Below are 22757 nucleotides of genomic sequence, written 5' to 3' on the forward strand. Positions count from 1 at the left end.
ACCTCTGGTGCAATGTAGTCTGGAGTGCCACAGAAGGTCCTCGTTGTTACTCCATCTAACATATGTTCTTTGCACATTCCAAAATCAGCAATTTTAATGTGTCCTTCTGAATCCAACATCACATTGTCTAACTTCAGATCTCTATGAAGAATCACAATGATTTAATGTTAATGCTTAGGATCAATTAAGGCCAACTTATCTACTTCTGCGGCCAGGTGAGGGGTATGTGCAGGTATCTGGGGGCAGAGGGATGGGGGATGCGCGTGCACGGCACTCTGCAGTCCCAAGGAAGCTGGGCATCTCCCTGCAGATATACGAGAACAGCCGTAAGCATCGAAACTCGACAATTAATGAAGAGAGAGCTGCGGATGATATGAGCACACTCACACTGACACTTATGAACCTTCATACAAGAAAGCACAAGATGTTACACATTTTTGAGAGTTTTCACTGGAATGAGGCAGAGCACAGAGAAATTCAGGTAAAGCAGAGGCTTTGGTTTACAGTGCTCCAGCAACAATACAACCAACAGAATGCTGCTGCGATTGCTTTTTGTAACGTTTTAAAAATGCACTGAAAAATTCAAGGAACTGATCATTTAAGGGTTTTAAAAATAGTTCAGAAATGACTTACAACAGATTATACTCACCTATAAATAATCCCTCTGTTATGGAGAAAGAATAATCCAACCGAGATCTCAGCTGCATAGAACCTGTATGAAAAAAGCCCAACAGATTTCATATTGCCTCATGATTTTCCCTCTCACAAAATACTTTGGAAATGCATCATGGTAAAAAAACAATAACTTAAGTATAAAAATATACATTATAGGTAGACATAAAAGATATATTACTTCAAATTTACTTTAACAGATAAAATTAATTTTGAGTATTTGATGATAACATAGTTTTGTTTTTTTTTTTAATTGGAAATTTCTCCCTAGACCAGAAAAATCTTTCTGCAGCTGAAGCACAGCATTTTTACTGCACTGATCAGTGTGCCTGCATAGGTCATTATCTCTAATCACATATCAATGCTGAATTCATGATGCAATTCAATTTACATTGCAATTCATATGGCACTAAATCATTTGCAGAAATAGTATTCCTTTATACAGGCTGTTAATGGATTAATTACATAAAGCTAATTAAAATGATTACCATATAAAATATAATTGCTGAAGGTAGTTAAAGGATATATAATATTGATGGATGTTTGAAGCCTGTTGCTGCACAAATTATAGGCAAGAAGATTATCCAAAGACAAGATTATTTTTTAGGCTAGCATAAGGAAAATGAACGTTTAGCTCTGAAACCAGAGCTATTTGTGGACGTGTGCGAACGAATATGCTCCACAGGCGTGAGCTGTCATAAAGCACCATTTCCAACGGGTGTTCGGCAAGTTACATTAGCTGGGGACCAAGGGTGTTCTGACACCATTGAGTTTTTATTTAGTGAGTTGTTGACACTCTGTTTTATATCTCAAACGCTTATATTTAGAAGGCCTCTCATTTAAACAAGCCCTGATTATTTAAATCAAAATGAGAAATTATTTTAGCCAAATTCTTAAACGGAGTCTGTCACACTTGATTTTAAAGTTTCACTGGTAAATGACTTATGAAACACTAATAAATGATGACGAGATGTTTTAAGCATGACTAAAATGGTACTGATGGTGTTCACATTTGAATATGTCGCAGATCATTATCAGTTACTCACTGATATGCCAGATGTACAATAATCTAAAAGGGACCATGTATATAAACAACTTCTAATCATTTATTAACTTCTCACAAATAAAACTTCTATAAAAAGTAGAATTACAGAACTTCTTATAAGCTATACATTGAATTTATCTTGTATAAACTACATCGTAATGTGAAGTGTATTTCTATAACGTTCCCTATAACATTAATTCAGATTGAAATGGTCTTGCTTTTTTTTTTATATATTTGCTTTGAAAAGCAACACAAGAATACTAAGCAATACTTTTAATTTCCTGTTACCTTGTTTAAATTGTCACTTCTAAAGCACACACTGCATGCCTTTGTTTTGCTGTATTGTTTAATAAAGGTATGACTACCTTTGGCCTGCGTGTGCAAACAACATCTTCAAAATAAACTTCTTCTTCTGGGTCTTAAAAAACGCAATCAAAAAAAGGACAGCCTAGATTTCAGACTAAACCTAGGAAGATGCTACTAGATAGTGTGACAAAGAAATCTAACCCTCTTACAGGGTAAAATTAAGATGATGACACGATTTAAATATATAAACATGAACACTCACACTGCTTGTGGCTCCTTAAATTTTCCTACTTGCTGAATGTGATACATGAGATCACCACCATTCACATATTCCATAACAAAATACAGGCGGTCCTAGGATAAAGTATTAAAGATGCACATAAATACTTTAGACATAATATTAGATATGCATTGATCGGCAAAAAAATCACTGATATGTTATTATAAAGCTTTTAAGATTATTGGGACTGGTTGTACATTCTGGCAGAATTGATAGATCAGGAAATGGAAATGGGATGTTTTGTAAAACCTGCAAGAGTAAATGACTGATGGTATCTGTCTAGTTTTGCCAATTTTAGTGATGCAATTTTATATATTAGTTGTCTACAATGTTCCCATAATTACTCACATATAGTTCTGTCTGCTAAAAATAAATGTCAAAAAGCATTAAAGATGGTTGAAAATTCTTACTTTCAGCCCATTTCTAATGCCTCCTAATAAGTTTTCCTTCTTAGGAAGTATATATTCTCCTTCTCATAACTAAAAGGAGGCAAGAAAAGAAGTTAAAGGGTTTACAAAAGTATCTTCTACCTTCACCAGTGATACCAAGTTCCTTTCTCACAAGACCCTATTTCATCTAAAGAAAGACTGCAATAAAGTATTTTGAAGGGTGCTTTTTCTTCAACAGTTAAGACTTTTAAAATCCATACCCAGGTATCTCAAGTGAAACATGACCACAACATATTTGAGTGCACTTACGTAGTATTTTCCCCACTTAGTGACCTTCAGACAGTAAGACTTGAAGCAATCTGTTCCCCATTTTCCAGAGGACTAAAATTGACCTCTTCCAAGTGCCTTCTGTACAAATACATTGTTCACACTCTACAAACATCTTTTATATAGGGTAGATGATTTAGGCCACCTAGCTTTGAAAATTCTGGCAGACAACATTATGGCAAGCTTGTTTTCTGCAGTTATAATGTGATCCAGATAGCACATAAGATGCATTAATAGTCTTCCTCCCAACTGCAGAAGAGATATTTTTGGCTTCCTCTGATTTATTTATTTTGGATGGAAGCATTATCCTGAAGTATTTATATGAAAGTTCCCAATAATATGATGGGAAAGAGACTCATTATTAAGATGCTCCAGTATAACTTCTACTCCCCCTCCTTCCTTCAGGACCACCAATTGGAAATAGGAAGTCTCAACTTGTCCAGAAACTAAGATTTTAGAACATTAACATACATTTAAAAGCTGTGATTTTCTAAGCTAGGTCCAACAGACGAGCCATGGGCAAAATGGTTAATTGGCCAGATCGGAACTATAAAATTTAGATTTTTATATGAATTGTCTTATTGTAAAATCCATGGCAACAGAAGCCTGCAAGGAAAAAGAGCAGCTAAAAACATTAACAACAATTAATCAGCTTTTTCTATGGCCAAACAGCATATGCTTTTTCTTCTCTTTCATATTCAATTTCTCATTTTTGTAGCTAATACTAATCCTCCATGGCAATTCACAGCACCAAGTGCAAAGTACTCTACACTTAGGGAAACATGAAGTAAATGAGGTAAAGGTGTTTACAATATTTGTCTAGACCTTTATGTGGCCACTTTGTTCTTGTATGTGATCATTCAGAAAAATTATACTGCAAATACTAAAAACCTCAACTTTTTTCCTCTGCTCCCCTTTACGAGAAAACACTAGGCATTTGTACATTTTACATTTAAAAAGAAGCTGTCCAAAAGAAAGATAAGATTAATCAAAGTGGTTTTTCAATTACTGATGACACTAAGCTTTTTGATTACTAATGAAACAATATAAAGATATACATAATTGCAGAGAGGTAGAAGTCTATTTCTTACTAGGAGCTCTTATCCTATTACAGCTATCTTCATTTTTTAAGTAGAGGCAGGAAGAATATTATAGAAAGCAAAAAATTACCAAGTGCAATAGTTCCCAGATTCGTGCTTTACTGTGCTTAATTATGTTTGCAAATCTGTTACATTCTGGCCATTTTCTGCTCAGAGATTTGTAGATACTAAACAGAGTTTGAAAATGCCCCTAACAACACAGACAATTGTACTATGAAATGGTGACAGGATGACATGATCTGTTTGTGGAATATTACAATGTTATTACTTCAAGCTAACTAGTTTTTTGTTTGTTGTTTTGATTAAAACTATCTGATGTAAAAGATACGGAATAGTCAAGTGGAAAAACAACAACATACGTATGTCCTTTTGTCACCCCATTAAGCTACAGCCCACTGCTGGGGCACTAATTCAGGGCTATCATCATTAAGACAGTTACAAGGCAAGACAAGAAGAGCCTTGACTTTGTATCAATAAAGGCAACTCCAAAAAGCCAGCGCCCACCGAGAGCCAACTGCCTGCCGTGCTGCTTTCAGACCAGCACGGTGCCGCTGGACTGTCAGAGCCATCCTGCAGCCTGTCTTTGGGAGATGTTTTGCAATGTGATGGGGAAATCTCCACTTTGCTTATTTATAGAAAAGGAAGAAAAAAGCCTGATGCTTTCTTCTGCGCCGGGGTACCAGCAAACTAAATTAAATCCATCAACATTGATTCATGAGTAATGCCCTTGTGATAAAATAAGTGCCATTAAGACTTTACAAGTACTATCCTCAGATCCTTAAATGTATTTAGGAACCTTTGAGAATCTGGGTTTAAGGGTCTGACTTAGCAAAGCACACATTATTAAATTTACAAATTTTCCCACTGGTCTGCTGGAACTACTATGTGGAGAAAAATCTCTAATCCTAGATTTTAGGTTAATACATAAGGGGTGTCTCTTTCTTCACTGTTTCCTATGTGCAGAACCTATGGAATATAGGTTGGATAATAATAGAAGTTATTGAACTGACATAATTCGCAATCACACGGTATGGAAAACATCACAGTTGCAAGAAAGAGAGCTCACGTACAACTGTTTGGAAACAAGAGTGAAGCTGTGTTAGGAACGGTGGTTTATCCTGCAAAGCCAGCACTCGTTTTTCAACCATTGTACACTCAACATCATCGTCCTGAATCACCACATCTTTTTTCAGTATTTTGATTGCATAGAGCTCCTCTGTCCCTTTCCTGTCTGCCAGCATCACCTGCACAAAAAGAAACAAGAGTGAAAATCTTCCTACCTACCAATGGGAGAAGGTGACTCATATGCCCAATGAATTGTATAGATGGCAATCCAGCTCTTGTGTACAGACTAACTCGATCAAAACTCCAAAAATATCATCATTAGTCACCTACTGCAACGGGCTGTACCAGTTGTTTTAGACAATGCCTGAGCCAAAACTCGCTGGTTTATCACAGGCATATTATATTGCCCAGGGGCCGATAAAATGCTAAATCCCTGGGGACCTCTTCAGTAAAGGGCACGTTATCATGCAAGTATCTGATAAAATGTCAGAAAAATAGCAGTCCTTTCTTTTGACTAACAGATTTCAAATACATACATATATATATATATATATATATATATATTATTCATGATTTTTCCCAATCTCCAGCCCTACCAATGCTGGTGACTTCCAGAACTGGCAGAGTGACCTAGGTAGTAAAGGCAAGTTATCAAGAATTCTTACCTTTCCAAAGCTCCCCTTTCCAAGAACCATAAGAAAGTTGAAATCTGTCAGCTTCACCCTGTCCAGATTGTTGGACGGCGCACTTGAATTCCTGTCTTCTGATGGAGTAATGACTTTGTTACCAGCTGGCCCAAGTTTGGCTTTCTGAAGAACATATACACACATATACACACAAAAATGGGAAAGTGAGAAGAGTAGCCTGTTTTCTTGGCAGAATTGGTTAATGTTAGACCGGAGATGACCTTATTTGAGACGGCATTCTTGAGAGAAAGGCTGCATAACAAAATTTGCACAGACACAAGTTCAAAGACTCATTCCAACAATACTTTTGAGTGAATTAAAGTGGAAAACTGTGTTCATGTATAACCAGATAAAAGCAGATAAACTTATCTGGTTATCAGAGCAAAACCAAAGCAAAAACAAAAGCCAAAGGAAAAAAAAAAAAGAGCTTATATTCATGCCAAAAGCAGGCTTAACTGGCATTTTTATTTCAAAATACAAAAAATGCTCTTCAAAAATTTCATGCTATAATCTACATAGGGTATTCTAGATATAAACAGTCTCTTCAACACATTCTCTTTTAAAACGTAATTCTTAAAGACACTCTGCATAGCAAAAGTTAGGAAATCTTTGACATGCATTAAGAAAAATAACCTGCATCAAAAAAAAGAAAGAAAAAAAGAATTAATGCAGATGAACATGGCCACTTTCAAACTAGCATTACAATCAACTTTGATTTTCAATCAAGTGTTGATCTGGAAAAGGGAGGAAGGGAAGCTGTGGGTGCCCCGTCCCTGGAGGTACCCAAGGCCAGGCTGGAGGGGGCTTTGGACAGCCTGGGCTGGTGGGAGGTGTCCCTGCCCATGGTAGGGGGGTGGAATGATGGCCTGTAAGGTCCTTCCAACCTGAACCAGTCTATGATTCTATTATATTCAAAGGTTCTGTCTTGGCAAGACAGTCTGGTTCGCAGAAGGTTGCAGCAGTCTCAGTATTTCACATGAGACACCGTATAGTTGCACAGGTAAGTTGCATTTCAAATCTTAAAGTTAACAAAAGAGAAAAAAGTAAGACTCACCAAAAGATAATGCAGGCTAGAACACAATATCCCTCTTTTTCTCAAATTTATCCCACATACAAGCAGAAGCAAAGCCAAGAATGTTTAATAATAGAATTACTTCAGGATATAAGTGCTTTCCTCCAAGAATCTAGTGAGTTGGCATGTAAATAATCTCTAACATGGTTAATTTATTTTGTGCCATTGACATATGCTTGACATTTAAGGATAACTACTTTTCTCACTATACCACAAAAGGACAGTAGTTGCATATTATCCAATTTACAGATAAAAAAAATAGATCTAGAAATCAGTGTATCCAGAGTCACACAATAAATCACTTTAAAAGCTTGGTCTGGCATATAACTTTTGCAGCTTCACTGGAAATTGGAAAATACAAACTTTCATCTCCCCAGACAAGTTTAGAAACCTAACATTGGAAGGGATGGCTTGATTCAGACTCCACCCTCTACTGCTGTGGGCAGGCATGTCAAATAAACCTCCCATAAACTAACCACACCTGCAAGAGCATATTAGGCTTTATAAATGCAGAAAATCTACTGGCCATATGGATATGGGTTTTGGCAGTTTACATCTTTTTTGTTTGTTTTGTTTTTTGTTTGTTTGTAATACAGCTTAAAACATGGAATTCCTTCCACCATCATTAATATTTGAGTGCATGAAAGCAGCACCTGGAGATGCCAGTCAGGATGGGGGACTGCACAAACATTTAGGAAGAGCAAATCCTGAGCATCAGCCCTAGGTCCCTGATTCTGCAAGGCATTGTCCCTCAGCAGGTGCTGCTGCTGGTGCAAATCCAGGGGCTTTAATGGAGCTTTTTGCCTTTCAAGGCCTTAAGACCTCTGCAAGACCCATGCAAGACTGAGCCTTAAGCAAATGAAGTAAAAAAAAAACAACAAACAAACAAACAACAATAAACAAAACAAAACAAAAACCAAAACCCTAATATCCTGTATTTTTACAAGTTGAAGAAATGGTTTAAATGAGCACCTTTGCTGGACATGTCTTTGTGACTCTCACATACGTGATCTCAAGATAAAAGTTCTTGCTCTTGTGATATGAGAAGCAATTTCAATATCCGCTTTGTCACCAAGCAAGAGAATCCAAATCAGGCACTGACTGGAAAATGCTAGTTTTATTTCTTGTACCTTAAACCCACTGTTTGGAAAATGTATCACTTGGAACGATAAAGGAATTTCTGTTCTGAGGCAGCTCGCTCTGTCCGTCCATCCCCAAGCACTGCTCCCCGGGGCTCGGTGTGACCTGTGCCTTCCCGGGGAGCTGCAGCTCCATGGACAGGAGGCTCCGTGTTCACCCTGATTGAACACACAGAGGATGAAACTGCCAAGAAGCGAGGGCAGCATCTTAAAATAATATTGGAGAACCAAGCCAAGGCCTCTCTGCACTCTTGCTAGGAAACGTTTAGATCCAATGAGCTGCTACAGACATGCTCCTTCACTTCTGGTCTTTTTCATAGTTTAATCAGATCTCTTAATTGGGTAATTTCTTTCTTCACACAGGAGCATTTTCAGGAGCAGACGGGGTTCCTCCAGCTCTGTGAGGCAGGCTTGGGTGCCCACCTACTGCAGGCCGAGGGTGGAGCAGGCAGGAGCTCACCAGAGCACAAGGCAGCTGCGGCCTGCGCTGTGGGAAGCTGGCGATCCCGCTGTTGTGCCACCATCCCCGGTTGCCTTGTTAGCCCCAGTGCTGCCTCGTTAGCCCCAAGAACTGCCCCTGCTCACGAGGCAGGAGGAGCTCGCCCACAGCCCGACGTGCTGCACTGTACAGACCTTCTCCTGAGCACGTGCCTTTGGTATCCTGCTGCAAATTTTGGCCCGCTTGAGGAACGAGCCATGTTAGAAAGATAATCCAAACCACAGCTGCACCCCAGAGCAAACAGAGAACCCTGCTGCAAACCGTACATGAGAAAACGTGGGAAAAATAGGCACCCATGAAATGCTCAAGAATGACCAGACTGACCCAAAGAAAGCACACGGACCCAAACGGAATGGCCTAAGGACCTGATCAAATTGCCGTCACCTTACCGAAGGTCCACCTCCCTTCAGATAGGCCACTGACCCTCCGTTCATGAGCATGAAAAAAAACCTGTTTTCACAGCTACCATGTGAATTCCTTTTAGTGCTTTCTGGATTACGGTCCTAGTGAAAACACACTGGGAGCTTCAAAGCTGATAAACAAGTAGTGAGAGAAAAATAGGAAACAATACTCATCCCAGACAAAACGTTTTACAGATGATCCATTGAGAGCTTCCCAAAATACCACCACAAAATGCTTCAGTTATGGCTTCGCCACAGGCATATCATTTCATCTTCCTCTTAGTACTATTTACAAAAAATTCCAGAGCTACTGGAACAAAAGTAGACCGTGGGCATGCAAATAAAATCAGATAAACACAGTCCAGTCATTACAGATTCTACCCATGCCACCAAGTTTTTTACTTTAACCTTGACTTCTTGCAGAACCTTACCCACAATATGGGGCAAGACAAAAGTACTTCAGAAACTCATCTAATGATTTCTGGTTATGACTAAAGGATTAGGAAAATTTCTTCAAATACCAAAATTGTTTTGCCTAAAAGTCTACAATAAATGTTGTGCCCTAATGTGAGCATTGGGTGGAGGTACTGGGAAACAATCATTTGCTTACAAGTTTAGTAAAGAATTGGGGAGAGCACCTGGAGAAGACCTCACCTGCCCCCACGCTGTGGCTATTCCTGAAGGGTTTCCACCATCTGCACGTGCCTTCATCACACCCTCTAGTTGAACATTTTGTTGGCTGTGCTGATTGGGATTGTTTAATGGTGCAATATACAATGGGATGACCATGTACGTACAAAGTTTCTTCACATACAACAATGCTAATCTCGTGGTACGAGCCACATGGGAAATAACTTGCTGAAAATATATTTCACTAGAAAAACACTTTTCCCCAGCTTTTTGCATACCTTAACATGTGGGGTCATTGTTTCGTCATATGAGAAACAATTTTTCTTTTTACTTCAGATGTGGAGCTACAAACCAAAACTGTTGTTAAAATACAGTCCCAGTGAGAAGCACAATGTATTTTAATTTGCATAAATGAAATGTAAAACCACACACCATTTCTTTCACCATTACCTCTGCATCCAGGGTTGCCCATGATGAATAACTTTACTATATATTAGAAGAGAAGAAAATCTGTTTGAGGCTTATGCTTTCTTAAGGCCAATTTAAGCACTGAAAATAGGACAGATATTGGATAGAAGTGTTTCCCAGAGCTCTGGGAAATGCTGTTTCAACAGTGCTAACCACAGAGGAATAAAGAGACCCAGGGCTCTGGGCTCTGTTTGATAGATAAACCGTGCGTAAGGAGAGCAATTTGTGGTGCAGAGCCTTAGAAACACACAGCTGAAGAGCAGGGCACCGGGACCTGAGCCACGCAGAGAGGAAGGCCCCAGATACAATACCGCAGACCTTGTTCCCTAAAGCTGACATTGTGAAATGCTGCCCAGATCTTTCTGGATTTTGCACAGATCCATCGTTTCCTCTTCAAACTCTGGTCTTGTAAACAGCCCAAGCAATGTATTTTTTTTTTCTCAGGTGTTTACACCCAGATTCTCGAATGGGAGCAGGTTTTCTTACAGTTGGATACGGCTCGAAAAAAAGGAATGATGTGGCAAACAGCTGGAATGGATGGAAGAGGTAGATGTGAAAGGAGGAAGAGCGAACTGGGATCACAACCTACTGGTTGCTGTCTTAGAGAGCAGCATATTTCATAAAAAGCAATTCTTACAAAGTTACTTAAATGCTCCATATTATTTTGGGACTTACTCATCCTTATAGCATTACGGGTATCACAATTCAAACTGTTTTATTGATTATATATATTAGGGGTTTTTACAATAGCAGGAATGCCTTTGCTTGCTTAAATTTGTCCACAAACTCCCCCAGCATCCTGTAAACTACTTTTATGTTTGATAAAAGCACAGCATTGTCACAACCAAGTCAGCTTGCAGCAAACAAACCAGGATAAAGGCACGTTAAAGATAAATTAGTTTGCACTGGGAGCAGAAGAGTTAATCTTAAAAGAAAACAAGACATGCACATCATCTTACTTCTTTGGCTTGGACGCACCTTATCTCGGCCAGTTCTTTTGCCCTGAAACCACAGGTGAGATGTTATCTATTCAGCCCAAATGCACTTCTTTAGGGAGTTTTATAGAAAGTTACAGTGTGTTACATTGGAGAGTCTCTTGGGATTCGGTACATGTTTTCTGGGTAAGACAGCTCAGGTTTTGTAGTAAAAAATGCTCTTCGTAAAGAAATTCTTATGTGTAAAAATTGTTTTTTAATTTATATGTATAGCTGTTCTCCAAAACCTACTGAGAAGTGTGAAGCACAGGAGTGGTTTAGGGGGTAGTAATCCATCACAGCGCTCAGCTTTCAGTCGCACTATGTTCTCATCGAGCCTTTTCAGTGCTGGCTTCCAAAACTGCCAAATCTTGCTGCCAGCCCCCGCCGCCCTCCCTGCGCAGCTGCAGAAGGGCAAGGCCGCATCGTTCCCCACGACGACACGTTCCGGCCGCCACAAGGCCCTGCAGCACGCAGGGCACCGAGGATGTATTTCGTGGTTGTCACGGCAACTCGCTCTGAGCAAGTTCCCGGATGCCCGGCGGGGAGATCTACTGGTAACGGGTTTTCAAGAGGAGAAAGCGGTAAACGAAAATAATATTTAACAACAAGTCCGAATTCATGTTGCTTGTGGGGAGGTGCGTACACATTGAGTACGTGCCACTTCTGTTTGGAAACAGCACGCTTACGGCCACGTTTCATCTGCTACTTGTTGGCTCCACTGACACCTACCGGGAAGAGAAATGGAGAGCCTTGCTGCCAGCAGCTGAGCCTCCTGGAGGCTGGCATCGCTGCTGCTCGCCACACACCAGCCTCGTCTCCCCTCCTCGACCGCAGAGCCCACCTAGCACACACTGCTCTGCCTCGTTCAGCTGTCAACAGCGAGTGAGCGATGCAGCATCAGAGAGCAGCATTCCCGTCAGTCTCCATCACAAAAAAATTACAGTTTTGACAGGCCAGCAGTCTAACGATTAACTGCCCAGGCTTGCTGCAGGCTTTATCTGGGGTCCCAGAGCTTTCTTGAGATCAGCTGAGCAGGAACATCCTCTTGTCATGATTCAATCTCTGTGTAAAACTCTGACAAAATCCCTGCCTCTCACCCTGCAGTAAGGCTTCCCCAGCTCCTCGCTAGACCCCAGCATGCTCCTCAGATAACAAGTTGTCTCAGGCTAGGCTGCCTCGTTCCCACTGTTTCCTATCCTGATTCTGAAATTAGCCCAAAGCCATCGCAGGGCCGTGGGTAACCTTCTGCACATCACTTCCAAATGCTGAGCAGCCACTGGTGAGAAGCAAGGGAAGGAGCAGCCAGACGGTCCCGTTCGGGTGTCACTGCGGCAGCCGATGCCCACTCACGCCCGCCACCGCCTGGACTCGGCACAAGGAGCATCGGAGCAGCTCCGATCTCGAGCAGATGCTCAGAGATGTCACTGGCAGAACTGCAAAGCTCACGCTTGGGATGTAGAAAGGAGAAACTGAAATAGTTGCTCAGAAACTCAGGGAAGGACAAAAAGCCCTCTTAGGGTTTCTAGTCATGAAAGCTCGGTGGGGATTTTGATCAGCCTAACAAGTTGAGCCATTAGCAAGCCTTTAATAATCTAAATAAAGCCAATAAATTTCAAGTCACAATCTGGAGGAAAAAAACCTCCTCCTCAGTGAAATGTGCTCCATCATTGTGGCAGCTTGTTTCTTATATTATTGCATTTCCAATTCCATGTAATTATAGATGTTGTGAAGGGCTATCAATTTCCTACTTTATACGACTTAATTGTCAGGATGGTGATAACTTGAAATGAGAAGAGTTCATTTCTAAGCCCCAGCAAGACCTAATACTTCACCAGACTGAGTTTTAAGCTCAATAGCATAACTTAATGCAAGCTTATAACTCACTAGCAGAGTTTTGTAGTCATGGAAACAACCCAGAAAAGAGAAAGTTACAGCCTGGGCTCGGGATGGTTTAGCAGCCCAGCAGCTCTAACCAGCGAGGGGACGGCGCGAGCATCAGTTATCTCCTGGTCCAGCCTGAGCTCTTGATCTTGCTGTTAGGTCAGGAAGGATGCAGGGAACTTCCCTCACCATTTTTCCTGTCGGCCTATGAAATGTGTGCTCAGCAACCTAGGGAGATGGTTTTGCACCACATTGCCTGAGAAACAGCACAGCAGACACAGTGTCTGGCTCTTGCACTTCTTTCTGTCGCTTAACAAATGCTTCTAAAGAGCGATTCGTCTTTGTTCCCGAGATAAACAAACTAAATTACAGAAATGTATTGCGCTAGTGGATGCATACACCCATACTTTTGTGCCCAGCAAGGAGCACACCGCTGCTGCCCAGAGGACACCAGCTTCAGGTGCTAAGAAATAAAAATGCTATATATAAAAAATGAAGTAAAATGAATTTTGCTGCAATGCTCCGGAACGATGGTATCAGAGCATAGACGAATGACCTGGGTTACAAATAACAGAAGAGAAAACACCGTGTCCCACAAAGGATGCTGCGTGATCACTAAAATCGAATTATTTTGCCTAATTCTCCATAGGCACTGCTCGTGGTAAGCAGTGCCTCTTCTAACGCCCTGCAGGTTCACAGGCCTGCACTGAGATGGTTTTACTCCGTGACTCAGAGGTTGCCAGCCCTGTGCGTGTCCCCCAGCACATAAATCATGGCAGAGGCAGGCAGAGGGCTGGGAATCACGGATATCACCCGCAGGCAGAGGTGACCTGAGCAGTACCAAGGAGGGCAGAGGCAGAACTCACGCCTACAGCTGCAAGCTCCTAAATATTTTGACTGGGGGAAAATGATCATAGGTGCCAGATAAAGAGACTTGTACAAAGGGCTGTATGAAAAACTTACAGTGAATTTTATCAAATAGCCATTTAATGTAACGGGTTTGGATCTTTACAAATACATATAGACGCAACAATTTGCATCTTTCCATGTCCTTCAGGACTTTTGCTACAGCCAGCTTTTTGCTCTGGCTGCTATTCTGTGTTCTTTACTGACCCCTTGTGGTTCCTACCTCAGAGCAGAAATTATTTTCCCGAGCTCAACATTACGGTCAAGGGAAGTTTACTCAATATATAAGCTACAAGAGAATCCTAAAGGACAATACAACAGCTTATTATTAAATACCATGCAGCATCTTGGCAGTGCTGCTGCTTTGGGGGGTTTATAACCACATGCCTTATTTAAATTATTTTCTTTTACTTTTTCAGTGGTGCTGTGTAGAAGTTAAAACTGTATAAAGTACTCGAGTAAGTGACTTCTAATCAGATTTGTCAGGGACAAGATAAAGGTAACCACATCCCCTAGAAAATGCAGACAACAGAGTCAAAAGACTATGGAAAAGGATGCATTTATCCTAAGAATAGGATGCATTTATCCTCAGAATACCAGTTTCAGGGGATATCGCCCTGTACAAGGGACTTCTGGCTGTGAGCAGCCAAATCTAGAGAGGGAAGAGTTTCCAGCTACCCACTTGGCACCGTCAACGTGTTTAATCTGTTTAATAATCCTGTGGCCACCTGAGTCTACTTTGTTTTCTGCCTTTATTGCCAAACACACCATCCGCTGCAACAGAACAGCGTCTAACTAGATGGAATGTAATTAAAGAGGCTGCCTAGGAATAAAATTCAAGAATTCTCTCTGAAATATCCTGTGATAGTGGCAATAAAAACACAAACAGCGAATATAATTATATTGCTGGCTTTCCAGTCAGTACTGGAGTAATGAATCCCTAAGTATAAAAAAAAAAAAAAAAAAGAGTTGCTCTTACATATGCTCCCTCATTTTAAAATTATGCAAATTACTGCTCATTTTCAATAATAAAAAAATAGGGTGTAGAATTTGCTTTAAGCATAAAACTTATTTCAATATGGACAAAAACTAAAGTTCCGTTCTAAAGCAATCTTCAAAGACTTCAGTTCTACCTGATCTGAGTGCAAATCCCTGCACAAAATCCTCAGGGACGAAAAGCTGCAGACAAGCAGTGATTTTAAAACCTGGGGATCCTGTAACCAGGTCGCACTATGTGATTAATTAACACAAACACACACACACAAAATCAAGGTGGTTTCTGCATGATGTTGTGAAAATAAATTAATCTAAATATATACTTTGCTGGGCGAACAAAAGCAGCATAAATGCATGATCCTTACTAGTATCTGATAAACAATTTATAAATAACTAAGCTGTTTGACCTTGCTCACAGCGTTCTCAAATTTTCTATGATCTTTTAAAATCATTTTTGTACATTTTATTTATTTCTAGCTCAGAAGTGTTATATTATCCTCAGGAACACAGCCTTCCTTCTTCATCTGCTCCTGCTGTTTCCTTTCAATTCCAGTCTTGTAAACTTGGGAACATAACCTCCGCAGCAGTCCCACATAAACTGATTATTGACAGAATTATTACCAAAGATATGCTAATGTCAGTGGCGATTAGTTTGCAGAATGCAGCATGCAGGGATGCTTCTGAGCTTAGGCTGGTAATGCTAAGTCCCTGGCAGCAGCAAGCTGAATGGGGATTTGGAACAATTCAGAGAGGAAAGACAGACAACAAACAAGAAAGCTAGCTTTTTTTTTTTTCTCATGAAGAAATGGAATTCCCGAGTCTTGTATCACAAGACTGCCAACTTTCTTTGCTGGGATTCATGTTTCTAATTCACAAGGACTGAGCGAGAATTTTGCCTATGAAGCAGCAGTGTGTGAAACTGTTCAGCTCTTTTTTTTTAGGTGCACTCCTAGGATGAAACCAAAAGTGGACCAAGAACTTTTGTCAGTTTAGATCAGTACACTTCAGGGCCTGGGTTTTACACTGGAGTGACACCACAGCGTTAGACATTACTGTATTTATCCCAGCTGCATTTTCTCAGGGTAGCTTTGGCTCTGTCAGTGCAGCTTAAATGGGCTTTGCAATACCCCGCTGCTGAGATTTTTCCATCGACTACTTTTTCTGTCACGCTTTCATGTTGATGGGTTCTCCCCTCAATTATTACAGCTAAATACACTACGATATACTGCATAAAAGTATAGAAAGTTATTTATTTAAATGCTACCTATAAATTGTTCAAACAAAATTGTTTAAAAATATATTTCAACAGAGAAGCTTGAAGCTTCCCTGCATTAAACAAGTTTCATCAATGAAACCAACACGTGATTTTATTTTCAAATAAGAGGAGGTGGAAAGGACCGAGGAAGGGTAACTCACCTTCTGAAAAGCTTTTCTGAGATAAAGATACCAGAGAAAGGATGAAGGTTAAGAGAACATAAGTTACTGATTGTATGACAAGTACGATGATTACTGCATTAGGAAATATTTGGCAATGATAAATAATCTCTTTTTTTTCTGGTTCAGTATTAAAATATTTGTTAAAATCATACTTTAGTAATACAAACAACGTTAAAAAAAAGATTTTAAAATTAAGTCTTTTAAACTCTGGGCTATAAAATCTAAACTGCTCTCGATCAACTTAAACTGTAAAAGTATTATCAGAAGATGGCAATGGCTTCAATAACTGCAGGTTCTTAGAACAGTTTACAGTACAGGAGTTTCACATTTTAATTTAAATTGTAACTGAACCCACGTATGAGACTGGAAGTATGATTTGTGTAACTTTTGCCCTAATAAAGCAAGAAAACCTGATGGAGAGATACTACATGCAAATGAAAAGTGCAGACGTGTATATTGTTAATGCTGATATGCGTCGCTTATGGCAGTATTTCAGTGAGATGGCAGTTAGTGAAAGAAGTAAAATTGGAAGTAGCAGGTGGACTAGCATTTCAGGTATCAGAGCATTTGTGCATATGGGTATTATCACTTACAACATAGTATATCCCAGCTTACATATAGTATGTAGCACATTATATCATGGTACATGCATGCTATTTACCATGTAAATTTATCTACTTAAATATCCAGTGAATGTGCGAATTATTTGATCCGTGGAAGTTATTTAAAGTTCCACAAGTGTATTTCAAATTACAGATGCACCATTTTCCATGAGAAGGTGCCATTCATTTAACCAAGTCCTTCAAAATGAAAGGCACACTGCAACTGCGGAGGTCTGCTGACCCATTTTTGTAAGTCAACTTCTCATCTGGGGACAACTTTGTGGCAAATTATGGAAGATGCATACTTTATTTTTTAAAATTACTGTTTTTCTTTAGAAGAGCTTGAATTAGAGATTAAAAGGAGTGCATCTTTAAAATACTGTGAGAATGAAATTGAATTTAACAAGCTTCAGACACTCATAGAGGCGGCTTTGGGAAGAGAAAGGTGCAGAACACCGAGGAGAAAACTACCTTGAAGAAGCAGGCATTGACATGACAGTCCTGGGAAATGCAGTCAAGGAGAAAAACTGCTCCATCAGTAAAGGGCTTGAGAAGCCAAGCGACATCAGTAGCACAAGTCAACAAATAAGGACACGGCAGCGAGAATACAGAGATGGGCGCACCTGCTGTGCGCAGAAACCTCACGAAAAAGAAACCATGGCATTAATCACCCTGGCAATAAGGAGCACAGTGCAGCAGAGCACAATGAAGTGCAGGTCTTTGTGTCAGCTGCTATTCGATGTTAACTGCAATCTTGTGCATCCATATGCTTCGTGCGTGAGACATTCCTAACGCCCTTAAACCACTGAAATGCATAAAGCTGAATGTACAGATGTGTGAAGTTCGGGCTCCTATCAACAAACACACACTGCGGACAGGGGCCAGCACAAAAATATTTTTTGAGTTTTTGCCTTGTTTTGAGATATGCATTTAAACTGTCTTTATATATGGGATAAAGAAATCCCCGTTACCAATGTAATTTTCTACATTCTTCATCTTAACACATATAGTGAGAAAAAACTCACAGAGAACTCACCACCTCATAGGAACCAGGACTGAAGAGGAATGTCCTCTGGTTAAGAACGTTCAAATTCTCTACTTTTAAATATGGTGAGTGGATGGGAAACCTCCGGTAACTGCATATGGGAATTCCCCATGCCAAATGGTAGTATGGAACAGATGGAGTCATCTAACAGCATTTCTATAATGCAGCAGCAAACTATTCTCTAATGATTAAATATGCACAATTTAAAAATAGGAACGAGTGCCACAGCCAAAAAAAGCAGCTTCTCTTTTTATATACATAAAGAGTGTGGATTGATGTGCCAGTGATATTTTGGCTGGTCATGATTTCAGTATACTTAGTGCCTGTTTCCTGGAAAGTAAATTTAATCTTTTCTTTTACAGTTTGAAGCATCAGCAATGTTATTTCTCTTTTCCTTGTCACCTTTGCTGAACTGCCTGAAGTTACTATTATTGCCTCAAAATGGGAACACATACAAGTTAGATATGGATATGGCAGAGATCATATCTTTTATTTATTTCAGAAAAACAAAGAGTAAAGTGACTGCAGCATGACAGCTCTGGGGCAAAAGCACAAGCATCCTTCAAAGGCTTAGAAGAAACGTCTTCTTCACAGCCCTTACAGAACTGTGCACAGAAACCAGAAGACAGAAGAATTTAACTCACAAATTAGCAAAATCTGAAGCTCCCCTATGGCCACCTTTTTTTTTTTTTTTGGAATGAAAATATCAGATTTAATTAGGAAGCTGCTTGGGTTCTGAGGAAGCTGCTGAAGTAGTCCCCGGAGCCTCCTGCCGAGGCGCTGGCCACACGGCTGCAGCACTCGTCCGCAGCCCACACCGCTCCGGCATGTCCCAGCTGCTGATGAAAGGAAAAAAAGAAAATGTCCTTTTGACCTAAAACTGTTGTGAACGTCAGAAAAAATGCCAGATTAATGCAGAAAGTACTGGCCCTCTCCTTTCTAATAACACAGCCAGAAGCTGCTTGAAAAAAATGAAACGGAAGGGAGTGGTAGAGATCTAAGAAAGGCAGCACTGCAGCGAAACAAACCGAAATGATTTACCCATGTTCAGAAAGGGAATGATAAATAAATGAGTTTCTTTAGCATTGACTATAACAACACTGAAACTCATCAGAGAGCTCTGAATGTGCCTTGAAACCTGCAGATATTTCCAAATACTGTTTAACCCCAGCTGTGCTGCATGGAGAGAGGCCTGACTCCGTAAATGAGCGCTTGCTCTGGGTGCAGCACATCCACACGCCGATCAGGATAGGCTACTTAATCAGGAATTCAAGCCTGCATTTACACTTGCTCGAGGATTAACACACAAGTTTGGTCAAACAGAGCTCTGCCCTGCGTACTGCGGGAGGTTAGTGGCACATCAGAGGCAGAAATATCTCAGCTCCTGCGTCACTGGAGAGGGGCTAGGTATTTATAACCAAGCCTGATGGCCAAGCACCACACTGTCCCTGTTCTCGTAATTAAAATGGTGAGACATTTAAAAAGACATTTTCTTTAGCTTGGTAATAATGGGTATGTTTAGAAGCACTGAGATGTCACCAAAATGTCACTGACTGTAGGCTTCCAGTTTTCAGATACAGTATCTACCCTCATCTGAACTCTTTCCTCTCTCCTTATGTCTCGATCTGCTTATTCTGCAAAAGAAAAGTACAGTTGTAGCCTGTATACAGCATTCCTCATCGATTCTGGCAGCACAAAGCAGCTAAAAAAAAAATCATGATGAGCCCTGAAAAGAGCCGGGACAGCACGGGGTGCCCAGCCCCACAAGTGGGGAACTGCACAGCCAGGCCAGCTCACCGCACCGAGCTGGCAGCAAAAAGCCCATCAGGAACTGGCCAGGAATAAAAGGAGCTGCTCCTGGGTGCTTCCTCTGCTACCTGGATCAAAGCGTAAAGCCAGCACGAGCCCTTTCCCTGGGTACTCTGCCTGACCTTTCTGCCACAGATGGTTTTACGGGCCTGGCCCACAGCATCGACCGGTGGATGAAAATGGTTCCTGCTTTTCCTCACACTGACCAGAAATTACTTTCCAGAAAAAGTACTTATTGGGATAGCTTTGTCTGATTACTACGGGGTGATTTCGTTGTCATTCACTGAATGAAATGGACTGGTACAAAACCAGCAGCCACGAAAAGCCAAGTCCCATGCTTACCCACAGCTCAGAAGCACTGGAGGTGACAGCAGTGAACAGCTCCTCATTTCCAGCACCGTGCACCAAGCACACCCAAAGACCACACGTGAGAGGCGACAGGCACTGGGGGGCAGCCTCAGCGGAGCAGCCACCCACTGCAGGCTGTCCCAGTGTGGGACTGGGAGAGGACAGGGATGTCCCCAGGGAAGTGCCTCCCAGGGTCCACGGGAGCGGCTCCGCGTGGACGCTGCAGCAGGGTCGATACTCTTGGGAATCAAGGGAATGCCGTGCTTTGCTGAAAACCCTCTCACAGCCACACTAATGGGAACAGATAGAGCAAAATAAAATGTCCAGCATCTTAACGGTAGGCAGGAGGAGGACCGCTATGCATCCTCCCTACGGATGCCTTAAAATGAAGGCTCTGCGAGCAGCAGCCTCCTACCTTCTAACAAATTGCTTGGGTCACTTTAATTACCAAACTCGGGTGGCTCACATCACTTAATGTACCATATACTTGGTAAATATATCCACACGTAAGGATTATAGCTACTCTGTTCTCTTTAATTAAAAAATGAACATTGCTATGAACCACAGCAGCTGTTTTATTTTTAATAACATTTTCCGTGATGGCGATGTGTAAAGAAGGGGACAGACAGAATAATTAACCAGCCTATTATTAAGCCAGGATGATTCTATTCTTCTTCTAAGGTGATATTTAAGTATCAAGAAGTGCTTTATTAGGCAGCAAATTACAGGAAACAGGGCTTCAGAAATCAGAAATAACTTCCTACAGGAGAAGTTCAGAATTTACACATTTATTTTCCTCAAATAAAAAAAGGAGCAATGTCAGAAATGGCAAAAATATTTTACTGCTCAAATTGTAATGAGGTATTAAAACTACAGTAAAGCTGCATTATTTCAATATCCTGCTTTTTTTTATTCTAGGATGAGCAAAATGCTGTACGAGGAAAATAAGGATACGACAAATAGTGCTACTGGAGAGCAAAGCCCTGGCAGTTCGGGTTCACGCAGCCACCTGGGACTGGTGCGAGTTGCCTTGGAAACCTCAGCCCGAACAATTACGGAGCAGCCACAATTATTCTGAATATGCCTGTTGAGAATCCAGTTTCGTTTTGAGATGGCCACCAATAATGCCATTGCGGGGAGAAAACTCACAAGCGAAGGTTAAAACCAAATGAAAAACAGTGACAGATTTTATCCTGCCTCCACTTCCTACAGGAGTGTATTTTTATCTCGAAATATTAATAATGATGTATCATCTGTAAATCACTGAAGACAGATTTGATCATACTGCTGAGTGAACACATAGTTGATTCATAACTTTTAGAGATAGGTGAGATCCAGAAATATGTAGATTTAATAAAACTGGATGTATAGAAAATAGTGCACCTATGCAGAGCATACCTCAACTTCCATGTACTGCACAACCTCATCTAGGAATACATAGACAGTATATAAAAAGAAAATCCTCATAGCAGTAACTAAAAATACTTAGTGAGGTCACTGCATGACTCCATTAACGAAACCCTCGTCGTCCTCACCTCCTCCTTCCCAAACTTGGCCCATTTGCTGGGCAGAATCCCAAACTACTGGGCACAGGTCGGGTGCTCGTTTTTCAGCTGCTTTAGATCTGGCAGAATGGGTCACACACAGACTTTTTCTAATAACAAAATACATTTTACTGTTCAAATTACAAATGCACGTGAATAGAACGTTTTGATTTTTTTTTTTGATTTTTTTTGGAGTATTATTATCAATCCTGCATAGCTGTTTTATGGTAGACTTGCACTGATAAATGACTTCTGTGTCAGGAGGTCCGGTAAGTAAAGCAGCATACTGATGAGATTTGGGTGACTTCAGTAAGAAGTCTGGGTTGTTAAAATGGAGCCAGAAGGCTGTGATAGGATAGTGTAAACAGCTGAAATCAATCTGAGCCCGAGGCCACATCTTAACCATCTTTGTGGAACTAAAGACACGGACAGACATTAAAAAAATTGTCATTGATTTAAATGGGACGTAGCTCCTAAGAGCTTGTGGAGGTTCTACTAAGCATATTGCTAAAGCTCAGACTTAAGGGCAAAGTCGGTTTTAAGATTGTTTTAAGACTTAATAATAATTTTGAAAAGAACCTGAAAATATTTTATCTTCCTTAATATAAGCTAATGAAATTCTCATCCTGAAGTTTCTCTATTCTTGTTCTTCTTTATTTCTTAGGTTTGTTAGCACTCTTTACTCTGAAGACTACCATTATTCATTTTAAATATTTTGTATTATTAATCCAATACTACTGTAGAAATAGTTGTAATTTTGTTCTCAAAATTAAACGAATGTCGCTTGGCTATCAATCACACTGTCACACTCTGAAAAGCAGAACCAAGAACCACGAATTGAGAGTTGGATTAGCAAGCGCTCTGAAATTATTCTTTTCTATAAACTGATAAACATGAAGATAGCTCGGTATGACCTCTCTTGGTCTATCCACATTTTTAACCTTCCTGCCAACACCCCCACCTGGTAACATGGCTGTCAAGAGACTTCCTGTAAGGGTTCAAAGCTGATTTCAGAACAGTGGAAATATTTATTTAGAAGATGCTGTTGACTCACAAATAACACTTCTCAGTGCTCTCTACTTGCTCCTTAGCATAGGGTACCTAAAATAAAATGACTTTGTAAGCCAAGATCT

At 40.5% G+C, this 22757-nt stretch overlaps 1 protein-coding gene across 5 annotated transcripts in view; it reads right to left on the minus strand.

The window, feature by feature from the left end:
* Positions 1-22757, minus strand: part of PRKCA (protein kinase C alpha) — a 150449-nt gene that overhangs the window by 18462 nt on the left and 109230 nt on the right. For 4 of the 5 annotated variants that reach the window (XM_066980336.1, XM_066980340.1, XM_066980339.1 and 1 more), the window contains 6 exons: positions 11058-11081; positions 5850-5993; positions 5190-5363; positions 2286-2377; positions 650-712; positions 3-141 (listed from right to left, as the gene is read on the minus strand). In XM_066980336.1, coding sequence (XP_066836437.1) covers positions 3-141; positions 650-712; positions 2286-2377; positions 5190-5363; positions 5850-5993; positions 11058-11081 — 636 coding nt within the window. The remainder of the gene's footprint in view (positions 1-2; positions 142-649; positions 713-2285; positions 2378-5189; positions 5364-5849; positions 5994-11057; positions 11082-22757) is intronic. The other variant, XM_066980337.1, reaches the window with a different exon arrangement.

The sequence above is a fragment of the Anser cygnoides genome, chromosome 19, assembly GCF_040182565.1.
Source record: "Anser cygnoides isolate HZ-2024a breed goose chromosome 19, Taihu_goose_T2T_genome, whole genome shotgun sequence".
Taxonomy (NCBI): Eukaryota; Metazoa; Chordata; class Aves; order Anseriformes; family Anatidae; genus Anser; species Anser cygnoides.